This window comes from Strigops habroptila, chromosome 8 (assembly GCF_004027225.2).
Source record: "Strigops habroptila isolate Jane chromosome 8, bStrHab1.2.pri, whole genome shotgun sequence".
In the NCBI taxonomy this organism is placed as follows: Eukaryota; Metazoa; Chordata; class Aves; order Psittaciformes; family Psittacidae; genus Strigops; species Strigops habroptila.
In genome coordinates this window covers 9738595-9755316 of record NC_044284.2, presented here as the reverse complement: position 1 = coordinate 9755316, position 16722 = coordinate 9738595, and the positions used below count along the sequence as shown (strand labels likewise).

General features: G+C 46.0%; 1 protein-coding gene across 3 annotated transcripts in view; it reads left to right on the top strand.

The window, feature by feature from the left end:
• INPP5D (inositol polyphosphate-5-phosphatase D) overlaps window positions 1–16722 on the top strand; it is a 56053-nt gene that overhangs the window by 25426 nt on the left and 13905 nt on the right. For all 3 annotated transcript variants that reach the window (XM_030495957.1, XM_030495956.1, XM_030495958.1), the window contains exons 4-14: window positions 2811–2961; window positions 5060–5231; window positions 6410–6550; window positions 11107–11194; window positions 12047–12127; window positions 12303–12374; window positions 12644–12767; window positions 13886–13992; window positions 14527–14629; window positions 15378–15574; window positions 16369–16486. In XM_030495957.1, coding sequence (XP_030351817.1) covers window positions 2811–2961; window positions 5060–5231; window positions 6410–6550; window positions 11107–11194; window positions 12047–12127; window positions 12303–12374; window positions 12644–12767; window positions 13886–13992; window positions 14527–14629; window positions 15378–15574; window positions 16369–16486 — 1354 coding nt within the window. The remainder of the gene's footprint in view (window positions 1–2810; window positions 2962–5059; window positions 5232–6409; window positions 6551–11106; window positions 11195–12046; window positions 12128–12302; window positions 12375–12643; window positions 12768–13885; window positions 13993–14526; window positions 14630–15377; window positions 15575–16368; window positions 16487–16722) is intronic.

The following is a 16722-nucleotide window of genomic DNA, read 5'->3' as shown; positions in this document are numbered from 1 at the left end:
TACAAAGATGCAGATGGCAAACCCTGACCATTGTATTTACCCTTGATGTGTTTTCAGGTTGCAGTGTGCACTCTGATGGGGCTGATGCCTTTTTCCAGGTGTCCTTTGGGATAGCTTAGGGCAAAGCAAACCATCAGAAGCGCTGTCTCCCATGAGCTTCAGTCCATCTATGGGTGCTGTAGGTGGTGGGAAGAAGGCAGCCCAGGCAGGTTAAATCCAGAGGATGAAGTGTGATAACACTGCCACGGGCTGGGAACGAAGGCTGAGTGTGCTGCCAAGCTGCAATCAGTGCTGCTAACAGTGCACTCTGGGCTGCCGGGGGGACTTCTGGTCGCAGCTGCGTAATAGTCACAAAAACGGGGATTTTGGAGCAGAGAAGGGTACTGCAGGGAATATGAGCAGAGAAACACAGAAGCAGCTGGTTTAGACTATTCCAGGTCTGTCCCAGTGCCGCACTATGACTTCAGGATCCTTTCCTATGATGGGTTAGAGCTGAATACATTTTCCTCAACGGTTTTCCCTGATTCCCAGCCTTCACTGTCGGCATCAAAAAGCAGAAGAGCCTGGGAGAACCAAGACACTATTTGCATTAGTTGGTGTAAATCATAAGGCATTCCGATTTTGCTAAGGTTGTGCTGCTCTAGCAAAGCAGGATCTGGCCTATGCTGTTATGGTAATGTGAAGTTTTAAGCAGCAATTTATTTCAAGACCTCTGGCCTCACAAAACTATAATGCAGTGTTTGCCCAAGCATTGCCTTTGTGCTGAATGCAACATTTTCCAGTGTACAAGAATAATAGATCTTGATGAATGCAGGAACACCCAGGAGACAGAAAAGGAACCTGTACAGGCAGAGCTCTCAGGAACATCACACACATTTGTTATGAAAATGTGCCTTTCAAGACATGTAGGTGTAGTTAAAAATGAAAGGTATTTCTGATGCCAGCCCTGAGGGCACTGAAGGTTCAAATGCAGTTCAGTATTGAAAGCAGTGTCCTAATTTCTGGCCAGAGATTTTATTCTTTAGGAAGAATTAAAAGGAAATCTTCTTGTTGCTAGGACTCACTGAGGATTCTTTTCGGTGGTGTGCTCACCACGAGTAATGCTCTTGGGTTTGCTACATTTGCCTTTTAAACACAAAATATTCACAGATAATAAGAAACTGGACAAACACAAATAGCATATAAATGAGCTTGTTCAAACTTGTGTTAAAACTTTGTGTATGTTAATTTTTACAGCCAATAATTGCAATTCAGAAAGAAATTAAAATATCCTGCCTGTCAGTCAGAGGCAGAATATCTAAAGTGTGGCTGTGTAACAAGTTAATTCAAATTGAAGGCAAAGCTTTAATTAGTTATTAAATTATTAATTCTTAATCAATTATTATGTATTATTAATTATATATTAAATTATAACATTGCATAACAGTTATATAATAATTATATAATATATAATTATATATTATATAATGTAATAATTATATAATATTATTATATATAATGTATATTATATATTAAATTATAATTAATTATTATAAATGATCAATTGTTGTTATTAGCTAACAGTATTTCCTGTGCAAAATCTATCTTTATGCATGTAAAAGAGTGCAAGTCAAGCCTGCCATTAGGGTCATCAGGTCTTCCTTTTGATTGCCCACTGCTGCTCTGTCCTGGGTTGTGAAGAGCTCCCAGTGTTAATCTTTTAAGTCAAGAGCAACAGTTTTGTGGGGCTGGGAAGCATCTACTCTGCACTGTTCTGCCTTGGGTCCTTTATGTTTTGCTGCGTGTTGGTTTTGTTGGGTGGGTTTCTCTGGGAAAACCTTGCATCCACAAAGACAGCACACCAGTGGGAAGAGCATGCCCTGGGAAGAGTAATCAGAGCTTTGGTCACATGTTCGTGTGGGTTTGGGCAGTACTTAAGTGCAGTTCTGGAGGTAATGCAGAGCTCTTTGTTTTGGCCGGGAGGTCTGTGCTGAGCCATGACAAATCATTTACCTGTCTTTGGTAGGGCCCTTGGTTGCAGCAGTGGGGCAGGGCTGCGTGGATGGCAGCCTCTTCCTGCCTCGTGAATCCAGCAGGTTTACCATTCGCACCAATGCATAGATATAACTGCTCTAAAGCTTTACTTCTGAAGACCTCTATAAACTTTATCCCTGTGTTTGCCCTCTGCAAGTATCCATTTATTGAGATTAGTGGCCAGGGCTGTGCCAGAATCAGGTTTAGTCACAGTTAAAATTCAGCTGGCAAGCTCAGTGTCATGCCTGATGCATTCACAGTCCTGGCTGCATCCGGAGCCTCAGCTTTCGCAGTGACAGTACCTTGCTAGCTTGTTTCACTTGAGCCTAGTTCTGAGCCTTTGAATCCTGGAAAGGATGCTAATATCCAGCTTTAGACATATTTATCTGACAGTTTTACACAAAAATTATTCTTGGATACCACAAAATATAACATAGTCCAGGGGTTTTGTGCTCATTAAAAGAGGGAATGCAAAAACTGATCCAGGAGAATTCTTTGTTTTTGAAGTCTTCCTTTGCTTTGAAGCCAAGCACACTGAATCCAACAAGAGAGCTCTTCCATTTGGCTTCAGTGAATCTTTGAGGTTGCCATTTTTGCTGACTCTGTGTGTGTGTGTATATCTGTTTGTACTGCAGGAGTCCTGCACAGAGCCTGTGGTCAGATGGGCACTGGGAGCTGGGCTGGCTGACTGCAGCAGTAGTTGGGTTTTCTCTATGACTTTGTTTTTCCTTCTGTGAGGAGCGTTGTTTCTGTGGTAGGAAGTCCCATACCATGACAGCCTCTGTGTTTTGTTTCAGGCATCAGAGGGTGTTCCTGTGAAGTATTTTGAGAACTTGGAGGAACTGATAGAATTTTACAAGAAGGAGAACATGGGTCTGGTATGGCACCTCAAATATCCAGTGCTGCGGGAAGAGGAGGAGGCTGCAGATGAACCAGAGGAGGATGCTGGTAAGAAACCTATGATGTGACTTGGTGATACTGACTCCTGATAATTCCTCTGGACTGGATATACACAGTGCAGGCAGGGGGATTACAGCATGTCATGCAATAAAATGGAGCAGGGCATAGAGAGACCTGGGCTGGCAAGACCTCGAGGCAGCAAGTCCTCATGGCCCTGGTGTGGTACTGCATCTGGAGCATCTGTTTAGCTCACCTGAGGGAATACATTGAGACTGTTTGCAGAAGTATATTGTATCAGATGCAGGGCTGAATAATCTGTTGTCCTTCCTCTGGACTCAAGCTGGTTTATGTTCAGCCATCTCACATGTGTCTACACCCTTCTGCCTGCACTGCATCTGTAGGGCCACTGTCTCAGCGGCAGCGATGCTCCTCTAGAGACTAGGAGCACATCTCTCTGCAGCTGCTGCAGGTCTTGGTTCATCTGAAACTCAGGCCACCTTATGTGCTCTGATCTGGAGGGCATTTCTAATAGCCATAACCAGAGAGTGCAGATCTGCAGTGGCAGACAGCCTAACTCTATGTATAAAGGAAGATGTATGATGATGAGGTGTGATTGGCATCATCCCAACTATTTTATATGAAATGTCACTGTGGGTTCCTGACACTCGCTGGTCTTGGATTGTTCCTCGGATTTTTCCTGGATCATCTCTTGGATCTGTCATTGTTCTCCTTAATCCCAGGGGAAGGTCATGCCCACAGAGCCATCCTTCCTGTCCTTTCTGACGTCTGTCCGGAAATGATGAGCATTACAATAAAACTTGTCTGAGGGACGTAGTCCCTGCGGCAGGCAGAGAGGCATGTGCACTAAACCAGATTGATGTGCCCATGTACATTAATGCAATCCAATGGATGTCTAATAGGAGCTGGAAGATTTTGGTGTGCAATTCTCATGAAGAAACAGAACAGGATTTTGCAAAGCTGCTCAGGAAAGATGTTCCTGGTTCTTGGCCAGCTGCTCTGAGTCTCCAGCTTTCATGGTGGAGGAGGGAACTACAGCAAAAATAATACACAGAGAGGCGAGCAGCAGGGACTGACGTTCTAGCCAAGACTAAGAGCCTTTAGATGAAGAGGTGCTAGCACTGGGGCTGGGCTGTTCATGTCCAGGATTTAGTTCTGTTCAGGCACTTTCATGCCATCGTGCTGGAGACATGTTAAGGCCAATATATATCTGGCCATCTTACGCATAGACTTGCAGAGGTGGAAGATGAGCACCCTGCAGATGTACAACCCAGCTGTGCCGTTGCTCAGTGCTGCAGTGGCTCTGTGAATCACAGCTTCTGCCCAGGAGCAATGAATCAGTTTTAAGTGTCTTTTTGTAATGAAAATGTCACCGTTAGGAAATAACCAAACAAAACCTCACAACCCAACCAGCTACATATGACAGATGTAACAAAGTGTTGGAGCAATTGCTATGAAAAGAAAGGCAACCATAGTTAGGATAAGTGGAGATGAACCCACTCTTCTCCCAGGAGAGGGAGGTATGCTGAGTAACAGGATTACAGAGCAGGAAAACCCTTTGTGCTTCCAACTTGATGCCCTCAAAGACAAGGCAGGATACTCAGGCTCTCTGTTGGATTATGGGTTCCATATTCTCCATCTGTGTTTGCTTACTTTAGCTGTTCATTTGTTTCCATTAGCAGCTTCTGGTGCTCTTTCCATCCATTCTGATGCCCCTCCATCCATTCTGCCCCAGTGGCAGATCTGCTAATGATACGGATGAGGTACATCCGTAATGTTCTCTAAGCATTATATTCAAAGTAACTAATTAACCTTCACAGTGGCTGTGCATGTGGGAGAGTCAAACTGGCTCGGATGAGATTACACTGCCAGGCAGAGGCATACACTGCCTGTACATGAAGTCCAAGCCTGGCAGCTCAGCCCGCTGGTCTCACACCAGTGACATCCCTGAGAACAGGGCTGGGCCAGTATCAAGCCCTGAGCTTTCCATCTCTGAAATCAGAGGCCCTTCAGAACGGATGGTCCCTGCAGTGACTGCCACTGTGGTGCAGACTCTGCCCTGCCTTATGGGTGAGGGGGTCAAATTGCCGTGCTGGGGTGACTGTGCCTTTCCTTTCCTCCTTGCCAGACATGGTGCCCACGCCTCCTATCCTACCCCTGCGCAACATCCCCATGGCATTGCCGAGCAGCGAGACAAAGGAGGTGTCTTCTCTCCCTGAGAACTCCAAGGTGACAGACGTTAATAAACTGTCCCTTTCCGAGACACTACTCCAGCGGCTGCAGCACCAGGACACAAGCAGGTGAGGATGGCAACTCACAGGGCTGCAGAATCAGCCTTCAGCCCAGCTCTGCGCTCTCTGGGCCTCTCTGTTTGGGGCAGCCGAGGACCTATTTGATGCAGTGAAACTACTCATTCATACAGAACAGAATAAGATCTACAGTGCATTGGCTGCTCTTTACAGTCCAGCTGCCATCTAGAAAAAATACTTTTCGGAAGTATTAAAACCATCAATAGACTTTCTCCACTGAGGTATAGTTTTCTAATATAAAGAATGGTAATATCTGAGAGAACTTGGTGGATTAGCCACGTGCCTAAACTACAGATTGTGTCAGAAAGTCATCAGAAAGAATAAACTTGTGTGTGGATTTGCAGGTACTCACTGATTTACTGCAGCTACAGGTCTGACTCACATTGTTCCACCTGCTGTCAAATCTGGACATGCACTGAAGTCTTCGAGGAAGCCACATGACATTTAATGGCTAGATTTAAAAATAAAATGAAAACAGAATCAGAAGGCATGCCTGTTGGCAGGGCAGTGAGAGGCTGTGAGCAAACAGTGGTTGTGCATGGCAGCACAGGTGCTGTGCAGCAGCTCATCAGCTGCCTGCGCCATTTCATCGGCATCATCAAAGCCAGCTGGGACCTCTTGTGTTTATCAAGGCACCAGACAGCACATACAGTCTGCCTGGTTCATCCTTCCCTGTGGTGCTGGAGTCCAGGCACTGCAGAGACAGGGAGGAGGAGAGCATCCCTTTCAGCTCTGTGGTCTCAGTCCCCCTAAGACAGTTTTGAATTGTTTGGGATAAAACCTTCAAAGTGGGACTTGGTGCGGTGAAAGGGTGTTGTCATCTCCCCAGAATCCCTGAGCTGCTGTTAGCAACCTCACAGCAGCCTGGCTTTACCTGCCAAGGCTAATGATCCCACAATGGTTTTGGCAAAGCTGGGTATCGCATGGCAGCTCAGCAGTCACAGAGGAGAGGATTTGGGATGGGGAAGGAAGAAGAGGAGAAGGTGTCAACAGTGTGGTGGGGAATCCATGATTCAGTTCTGAGAACTGCATATTTACACCGAAATCCAAGGCAAACAGCTCCCCATCTGTCTATGCAAGCAGTGGAAGTTTCAGAAAAATAATAAAGCTGTCTGATATGTGGGAGCAGAGAGAAGAGCTGGCTTTTGACCTGCCTATTTGTTTCACAGTGTCTCTGATGAGCATCTTAAGCTCATCCAGGATTACCTGCGAGTTCACATCATCAGTGACTTTGAGATGGTTCAGACTGGCTCAAGCAACCTTCCCCAGCTGAAGAAACTACTTGCACTTCTTTGCAAAGGACTCTTCAGGTAACTGGAGGCTGTTTTTCAGAGTATAATGTTGTAACACTGTAGTCTAACACAGGTTCCACGTGCATGCATTCAGAACCTGTATTTCTAGCATAGGAAATTGGCTTACTCTCAAAAACATTATATTTAGATCTCATGACCCGTGATTCTGGTCCAAAGATGTGAAATCTATATAAAAGAGACAGCTCTGACAGTGAAGTTCCCCTGTAGGCGGTTTCAGTCAGTGGAGTATTGTTTTTTTAGGGTTTGTTTAGAAAGAAACAAAACAAAAAAATGCGCTAATGATTAACTGCATAATTTGGTAATACATAAATGACACCCACAGAATTGCCAAGCAGGAGTCGTTTATGGAAACAAGCACATACTGGTGCATAGCTACGTTTTAAACACTGATTTTCCTTCCCACTAATGCAATGTGAACCTGGGGTGATTCCAGCGATGTCAGTGAGGTCCAGCTCAAATGAAAGGAGAAACAAACCTCGACTCTACAGATTTTACCTTTGCTATTTATAGACCTTCCAGGTCCCAAGTAGGTAAACTCCAATAGGGAACTAAAACCTTGCAGAGCTCTCTCTTTCTCTGGTGGAAGGATGTGATTCCACCCCCACTTGCTGCTTGTAAGTAAAAGAGGAAGTAAATGCATACTTCTGCAGTGATCTTAGAGCACTCCATGGCAGAGGACACGTACTTCCACACTTGTATCTGTGGCTTGCAATATCCTTCTCTCCAGTGTACTTAGAAGTGAGGCTGGTAGTGCTGCTGGCCTGATCTTGTTCTCCTAGAGCTCACCAAGGCTGAAAAAGGGGCTAAAATGGGGGGTGTTTATTACTGATTTGCTTGGCTTTAACCCATGGAAGAAAGGCAGGGAGTGAGTCAGGTGCTCAGCTGCTTGGGACCATGATTACTCCTCTGAAGTGGTGGTCATTGTGCACATTTTACTAGGTAAAGGGGAGGAATATGCAGCTCTGCTCCTTCTGTCAGAAGCCAGCTGCCCACAGACAAGCCCCTGGCATGACTGAGGATGGGTTTGTGCAAAATGCTGCCCTTCCTCTGTGCCCTGCTTGAAGGTTTTGCTTCTCTACACCCACAGAGGGGGAGACCCAGGTGGCTTGCTAAGAATAAACCCGAACAATGGAAACTAAAATCTAATGAAATCACAAGTGAGAGTTTTATGTTACGAAAATACCTCCACTATTGCTGTTCTGTTGAAGGCTGGCTTTTTCCATTTCTAACTTACTCTGCTTCACCTTATCTGGGTTTTACATCCTTACTCATAAATGTACATGGGATGGCAAGAAAGGAGATGCAGCAGGTCCAGAATCCTCTCAAGTACCATAGAATCACAGACTGCTTTGAGTTGGAAGGGACCTTAAAGCTCACCCAGTTCCAACCCCCTGCCATGGGCAGGGACACCTTCCACTAGAGCAGGTTGCTCCAAGCCCCTGTGTCCAACCTGGCCTTGAACACTGCCAGGGATGGGGCAGCCACAGCTTCTCTGGGTACCCTGTGCCAGCGCCTCAGCACCCTCACAGGGAAGAATTTCTTTCTAATATCTCAATCTCCCCTCTGTCAGGTTAAAGCCATTCCCCCTTGTCCTGTCCCTACAGACCCTTGTTGAAAGTCCCCCTTCAGCTTCCTTGTCAGCCCCTTTAGGTAATAGAATGTTAAAAGGTCTTCCCATCCCTTCTCCAGAATTTTCTCCCTGTACCTGCAATATTTCAGTTAGATGAAGCTGCCTTCTCAGTTTTTTCAGGAAGGTCCAGAACTGTGGCCTGTTTCCAGTCCCAGTCAGACCTCTCTGAGCAACCTGTCCCTCTCTGTTCAGATTGTCCCATGAATGTCTGCCATCCAACCAAACTGTTTGCTTAGCTTCAGCTGGCTAATAGTCAGGTGCTCGGGTATCTTATTGTTTTCTGCAGTCTTAATCTCCAAGGTTGTCTGGGTTTTTGGCTTCCCTTATCAGATTTCTGAACTCTCAAATTTAATCAGTGGTGTTATCTAAATTTAGTTTTTATTTAACTCAGCTTTCTTCAGCTTCACAGGGGTTCCAGCTGAATGTACAGGTAATTCCTGGGCTGCTGCTCAGTGGCTGTGTCCTCTTTTTCTTAACAATGTTCAATTTCATTATTTTCACAATATTTGGGAATAGGTTAAGCAAACAGACAAGAAGAAATGTTAATTGGCACAGCTTGAGCTGAAGCTCCTTTGAATTTTCTGGCACTGCCAAAGGTACAGAGCATGCAGGAGGACACTTGCTGTGGCTAAGCTGACCCTGGCTGTTTGTGAGCCACCCTGATTTGCTGTGAATCTGAGGTTTTGTGATGCTGTGTTCTGGCTTCTCCCAACCTCCCAGAGCCCAGCTGTGCCATCTTTCAGAGCTGCTCTCAGACATGCTGCCGTCACTGTGAAAAAGGAGCATCCTGATGGCTTTTGTCTGACTCACTTCTGCATTTTGATACCAGGCTGTGGGTAAATACTGACTGCCATTGCCAGCAAGGTAGAGGGGATGTATACTGGAGCTGCTCAGTGGTTAGGAGAAGAAAAGAGCTTATAGTGAACCATTGTGTTTGGAGAGGAGTTGGCCCAACTGTTAGTGAACAGCCTGTGCCTTTTGCAGTTCACATATTACCAATGGACAGGCGCCAGGACCCATTTCTGACCAACAAGCTCAAGCACAGCTGGGACACAGCAGACTGGGAAGGCAGAGTTTGAGATCTCTTACCCTCACCCTCCTCACCATTGATCAAAGTGCACATTGAAAGCTCGTTTTAACTCTTCTGGAAGCTGCTACCTTCTAGGGCCCACCGTGGCTAAGGGAGTCAGGACAACCATGTCACCTCTTCTTATCAGAGCCTGGGGGACAACAGGAAAACCACTCTTGGGAGAGGCTGTTCAGCCTGGCAGCTCATATACCAAAACTGAAGTAAGACAGAGGCTTGTAAGGCTGATGCTTACTTTTGCTAAAATAAATTGGTATACCAGGGTTTCTGTAGTCAGGGAATCCTCCAGGGGCTGGAAAGCTTATTCATGGAGAGCTTTGTGTCACAGCAGCACATAGCAGGGACTACCCATGCAAGTGGACTTTGCTCAGAGTTTCCTGCCAGCTTTAAGTGAAAACCACTAATACTGGCCTAGTCAGCCTGCTACTGTCTGAAGCCATGATTTGGTCATTGTTCACTGCTCTGCCTGATTCTGTTTATTCTCCCTCACTGGATAATTTGCACATAGAGCCTTTAAGACAGCTTTTAAAGCACTTGTGATACCAGCACTTGTGCAATTGTATGGGTACACCAGGCCCCTGACACTTCAGTGAAGATTACTACATTTATTTGCTTTGTTCTGTCAAGAGTAGAGAGCAAATGGAGTTATACGTGCAATTAAAACCACTTTGTGGTTTTGTTGAGTTCGATCGCCTGCACATGGTCTTCCCCCATCCTCACATGTGTGCTACATGTTGCACTGTACAGTAAAGAGAGGGCAGCTTTCCCATGAGAAATCATTTCTGATCTGCTTCGAGCGGCTGCTGCTCTGTTTTGAAGAGATGCCTACACATCCTGCACTCTCAGTCTCATCCTTCTGTATGCCCCATGGCATTTCATGTCTTCATTTCATCCGAATCTTCATTTCAGTCTGAATTTCTTTCAGACTGACATTTCAAACCTGAGTCCTTAATTTAGGCAATTAATCAACCATGGCTCAGCACCTAGACAAATATCTAATCTTCAGACAGTCAGGCATACTTTTGCTTTGAAGCACTTTCCCCAACAAACAGGGCATAAAATCCAGTCCATTCAGGCTTAGGAAAGTGAGGGAAATCATTAATATCTACTCTTGACTAGGCACAATGCAAGCATCCTAGCGCTGCTCCCCACCACCACCTTCCTTTTGACCTGTGCTCCCTGGCTGCTTTTTCCCTGATAAGTCTTGTCATTATCACAGCATGGCTTCTGTGCCAAATTCATACAACAGTGTTGTGACAAATGAGCATCCTGTGGAATCTAATTGGGAAATGCTGAAGGAATCTCACTGTAACCCACAAACAGTTCCTGTTCAGGAGATTAAAGGCTGTGTCCAGCCCCTCTTTGGCTGAAAATCTAAAAATGAGTTTCCTATTTGTGCAGTGTCCCCAGCATCCTGCATCAACATCAGCAGCTGCACAGGACCTCTGCAAAACCAAGCTGCTCCTGCTGCCGCAGCCTTCATAGGCACCAAACCTTGCTGGGCATTGAGATTTCTGAGTGCACTTTGATCTGTGTGTTGGCATAGTTATAGTGATGCTCCATCCCTGGCAGTGCTCAAGGCCAGGTTGGATGGAGTCTTGGGTGTCGTGGTCTAGTGCGAGGTGTCCCTGTCCATGGCAGGGGGTTGGAACTAGATGATTTTAAGGTCCTTTCCAACCCAAACCATTCTGTGATTCTATGACACTTGTGAGAGCAGGCCTAGTGTGAATGCATGCCTCTAGTCTAAGCTGCATGGCTCTGTCCAAAGAGACCAAGTGCTAATCTATCCAGGGACCTGAGTGCAGCCTTAGACCTCTGCTGTGTCTCTGTTCCCAGTGAAGCCTCTAGGACTCTCCCATCTCTGGAATCCATCCAGAAGGTGTTTGAGCAGCAGCTGCACCCTGGTATCCATCAGCGCTCACAAGTAAGTCGGGTGGGAGGTGGGAAAAGGAGGAGAGAGAGGAGTGCGGGTGGCTGTCAGCATGGGGGGAGGCAAGGGTTCTGCTTGCACAGCTATGTCCGGTGGGATTCAGGTGGTCAGTCACCACTTCTGTTCTCTCAAGTCTCTCTGTGGCTGCAGTGCCACAAAGTGAGTTGTGTCCCCACAACGGGGGGGCTGCAGTGCCACAAAGTGAGTTGTGTCCCCACAACGTGGGAGCTGCAGTGCCACAGTGAGTTGTGGCTGCAGTGGCACACAGTGAGTTGTATCCCCACAGTTTCACTTATCCCATAGTCCCCTCTGCCTGCTCCCCCTTTCTGCCCCAGAGGAAAGTGCAGTGAACATCCTGAGGACTTCAAACTCCCCATCCTTCCTCAGCCTGTGGGCTGGGACTGCACATGTCTCATTCCATAAACTTCACTCCAGGATGTTTCACTGCCAAATCCTTCCTTCCCCCAAGCGCACTTAAGCCCCATGACCTTCCTCTCCCTGCCAGTAGCCCAGAAGACCAGAAGCCCAGGACTTTTGTATGTTAAGCCCTGGACCTGGTCATGCAAACCTGTCCCCAGCAGCAAGCTAACTCCCTTGCATGCCCAGCTGCCTTTAACCTATGGACAAGGTTTACAAATTCGTCCTTCCACCCTCCCATACTTCTGCATGTTCAGCCAAACTCTGTGCTCCTGTGCTGCTGTTACGGATTAGAGTAGCAGAGGCACAAATGCTGCTCCTTGCCTTGTGTGTGAGGTGTTCTGGGGTGAGACTGCTGCGCTCCCAGGCCATGCCCTGTGGTTTAGTAACTGCATCTCTCTCTCTTTTTGTTTCTGTTGTGGTTATCAGATGCTCGGTGAAGCTAGTCCAGTCAATATTGTATTGAAACTCAATCAGCTGATTTCTTTGCTGTCTTCTATTGAAGAAAAGGTAGAGTTTTAAAGCTATTTATATTACCTTCTTGTCATATTTTGCCTCTAGTTATGCATCTTTTTCATCATCAGTGCAGTTCTCTGCTACAGTAAGATTGCTTTGCTTTGACTTCATTGCTCTCAATGTAGTGCAGAATCACCAAATGCAATTGTACACATCAATTCTGTTACAGGTGAAAACACTGTTGATTGAGGGTCCTGACTCAACACACCGGCGCTCCCTCATCCCCCCTGTCACTTTTGAGGTAAATGTTCTTTTTTGACAATGCTGTTCACAACGTGGAAGGGCAGTAATGCAGATTTTTGTTGGTATCTCAGTTCCTGAGAACTTTGCTGTGCTGCCACAGAGATAACAGCTATTCCTGGATGCTGTTTAGCACCATGCAAATGCTTCAGAGATGTCTAGTGAGATTGGCAGAACGATGATATGTGTCCATGAATTCAGGAGGGTGTTGCATTTGTAATACACGATTGAAGCATGGATTGCTTATGAAAAATCTCTGTTTTCCAATAGGTGAAGGCTGACTCCCTAGGAATTTTCTCAAAAATACATCTCAAGGTTGATGTGGAAATGGGAAAACTGATTATCAAGAGAGCTAAGGATGGTCCAGAAGACAAGTTTTATACCCACAAAAAAAGTAAGATGCTTAAGTTCACATATGCTGGGCTAGACTCTCAGTCCCTGGGGTGATGGAGAGGGGTTCCCTTTGGCCCCACTGAGGGCAAGGTTTTGCCAAGGGTGCAGATACCTCTGCTAGGTCCTGGGTGTTGTGCAAGGCTCCAGTCAGCCTAGACTGCCTATCCACAAAGTGGCCTGCAGGGAGTCAACACCGGGGTAACCAACTTACACAGATTGTTTTAGACCTGGCCTCTTGGTCTAAATAAAGACAGAGGTAGCAGGGAGCAGGTTGTAATAGGAGATTCCCCATAAACCTAGTTGCAATAGATCCATTTTCTACTGAGAAGCAATGTCACTTGAAAAATAAATTCTGCAGGAACATATTGACTTCTGTGATGATTTTTGGTGGCAAAAAGCCAGATACTCAGTTTCAGTAACATTTTTCAGTGAATTTCCCTTTGGTTTTGGGTTGGGTTTTTTTTTCTGTATGTAAATCAGTATCTCTACTGATGAGCAATGCTGTTTGGTCTTGAATTGGAAGGCCCAATTCAGACAACTTCCCTTTTTTTCCGTTGTGTTTCTGGACAGGCAGCTCACTGAGATTGAGCCAAGTGGGTTTATTAGAGGGTAGATGATACCCTTGGCCTCTTTCCTGCTAGAAAATCAACCTGTTGCTGGCAGTGATTGAAAAGATTAGCTATCATGCATGGCTTTCTCCTCCTGTAGTTCATAATTACTTAGCTGCTATTTTAGATGGGGAGGAACCACCTTTACCACCAAATGAGGCTTCACCTCCTCTTTCACAGGTGGGGAAGGAATATATGTAGGCTGGCTCAGGATACAAAGAGATTACCTGCCAGAGAGAAAGAGGAAGCCAAGGCTTCACTTCAGACAGGAGGACTTGGCATGGACAAGAGCTCAGGCAGAATGAGTTTTAGGGGTCCTCTTCACTTCAGAGTCCAAATCTATTCATACAGAAAACAATATTAAGCAACATTAAAATGTAGTTATGTGGGGCAAAGTGAGCCTCAGACATAAAAGACCATGTAAGTCCTGAGCCTGTGAACAGTGTCCTGTTAGTTTGGGTGGGATTCTAGTCTCAGTGACTGCAGCTCATGACACCCAGTCTCTGTTTAGTCTTGCAGCTGATCAAGTCCCAGAAGGTCCCGAACAAACTGGTGATTGTGCTGGAAACAGAAAAAGAAAAAACACAGCGGAAGGAATATGTTTTCTCTGATTCCAAGGTACACACACAGTGTCTCCTTCCCACCAGCCTGGAGCAGGGAGCAGGTACCTGGCTGGGAGTGGTACAAGGGGCATTCCTTGGCAGAAGGAGGCCCTGCTGAAGGACAGTGGTTGGTTTGGCAAAAATGGAATTCCTCCTTTGTCCTGGAAGCATTCAGAAAATGAACACGTGTACTGTGTAAAGGGAGATACTGGAGAGGGCAACCATACATGGGTGCTGTCATGCAGGCAGGAGAACAGTATCGGCAACCAGTGAGAAGAGGCAAGGAGTCATCTGAGGGTGGTTCATGTAGACAAACAAGAGGGAAGCCTAGGTTTTCTTCTGACCAGCTCAGCACTTGTTAAAGTAATGCACAAGCTAAGTGCCTAAGAATATATCACAGGAAACACAGCCTCTTTGAAGGTTCCAGGATAGTGGAGAGCTAATATGCCCTACAAGTGTGGTGGGAATTTCCTGGTTCAGCTAGTTTTTCAAGATGTCATATGGGAGGAGTTAAGCAACTTGTTAATTGTCTCTGCTCCTCCCTGTCTAGAAGAGAGAAGGGTTCTGCCAACTTCTGCAGCAGATGAAAAATAAACACTCGGAGCAACCAGAGCCTGATATGATCACCGTCTTCATTGGGACTTGGAATATGGGTATGGGCTCATACAGTCCTCTGAAGGAAAGATAACTGTGTGTGTTCTGTAGCAGATCTGTACACCAGGGTTGTCTTCCACTGGTGCAGGGGAAGAGCTGATATCTAGGCTTATTCTTGCATCTGGTTCGACAATTTTAATGGTTCCAGTCTAAGGACCATAAAGCTGTCCCTGATGGTTACTGAAGGATTCCTCCAATGACAGGCCATTGTGGCCAGCACGAAGCCAGTGCAGCAGTGTATGTTATCCTCCACCCTGCATGTCAGCTGCTTCTGAACCTGACTGTTCATGCCCAGCCTGGGAAGGGAGCTGAGTGTCTACAATATTTAGAGAAGGGGACAGGGTGTAGTTGAGGACAGAGGAATTTAAGTTATTTTTCCAATTTGGGGAGAACAGCCTGATTCTACTGCTGTAAGCTGAGCTGTCTGTGCTCAGTCGTACTTAAGGGATAAGGTAAATGCAGTGGCAGGCCAGGACTACAGCTCCCTGCCTTTACACTTGGCTAGCCATGGCCTTGGTAAACTAATGAAAGTCAGGAAGATAGTCAAAGCAGAGTCACTCCTTCATCAGTGAGTCAGTTGGGGTTAACATCTTTGTCATCTTAGAATAGTGTGCCCTGGCTAATAGGGAACTGGTACGGGACAGAGTACATGTGAAGCCTGTTATTTCTGTCTCCATGGGTTGTCTGTATCCTCAGTTTGACAGAACATTCTCTGACTTACTTTGGTGTTTGATTTGTTAATAAAAGGCGCTGCACCTCCCCCAAAGAAGATCACCTCCTGGTTTCTCTCCAAGGGGCAGGGGAAGACCCGTGATGACACTGCTGACTACATTCCTCATGACATCTATGTGATTGGCACCCAGGAGGATCCCCAAGGGGAGAAGGAATGGCTGGAGACCCTGAGGCAATCCTTGCAGGAAATCACCAGTATCAGCTTCAAAGTGGTGAGAGGTTATTCCAGCTATTGCACATAGCTTAGGTGTATGAGGAGAGTAGATTCTGTGCAAATAAGAGACAGAGTAAGTAGCATTTTGCCTATATCTCCTCCCATTCCCTCCCTTTATTGTCATTGCATTTGGATGAGGGAGAATGAACTGAATGTGTCTGTGGACTCCACAAGTACCTCCCCTGGAACTGGCTAGGTGAGTGTATTGCTATGGACAGTGACCCCTCACTGCCAAAGCAGGGATGCTGCCATGAGCTCCTCTACCTGCCAGTCTGTGAGCAAGGGGCAGATGCTGAGCGCTTGAGTCAAGTGCTGGTGATATTTTGACCTTCATAAAGGAAGAGAATGTAAAACTTTCTGAGCCAGCTGTAGCCTAGATTTCACCCTAGGCTACTGCACTTACAATAGGATGTAACAGCACACAGGCATAATCATGATAGAAACTGAACCTTATTAAGACCATGTTCAGACGTTCCTGAGTTTTAGTGATGTCAAGAAACCAATCTAAGCATATCTGGAAGGCCACAAGAGAACAGGACTTACGACTCTCATAGTGGTTAGAAAACTATTTTGTGCAAGCAAGGCAATCCAATGACTAATGAGAAAATAGCACTAGAAAATAGCTAGGTCCTTCCTCCCACCTTTGATTAAAATGACTGAAAGCATATCCTAAGCATAGGAAGAAAATTTGTGTAGGAGAAGTACTACAGAAGGAGTCAGGACGGCTGCAGCTACAGCGCAGCTGTGCAGGCACGTGAAGAAATACAACCTCTAACCTTCCCATCCCTGCAGATAGCAATCCATACCCTCTGGAACATCAGGATCGTTGTACTGGCCAAGCCAGAACATGAGAACCGCATCAGCCACATCTGCACCGACAACGTGAAGACAGGCATCGCAAACACACTGGGTGAGGAACAGACCTGGTCTTGTCCAAAGGACTGAGATCTGCTCAGTCCCTGCCAATAGTGTCCTTGAAATGGAACAGCTCTTTCTCCACAAGACTCCTTTGACTGCATTTATGTGACACTAGTGTTACTAAAATCATATCCCACTAGCACTGATTATAGGTTACCCTGTAAAAAAGGAAATCTATTTGTGTGTATACTTAGCACATACATATTTATATTCCCAGCAAACACCTTT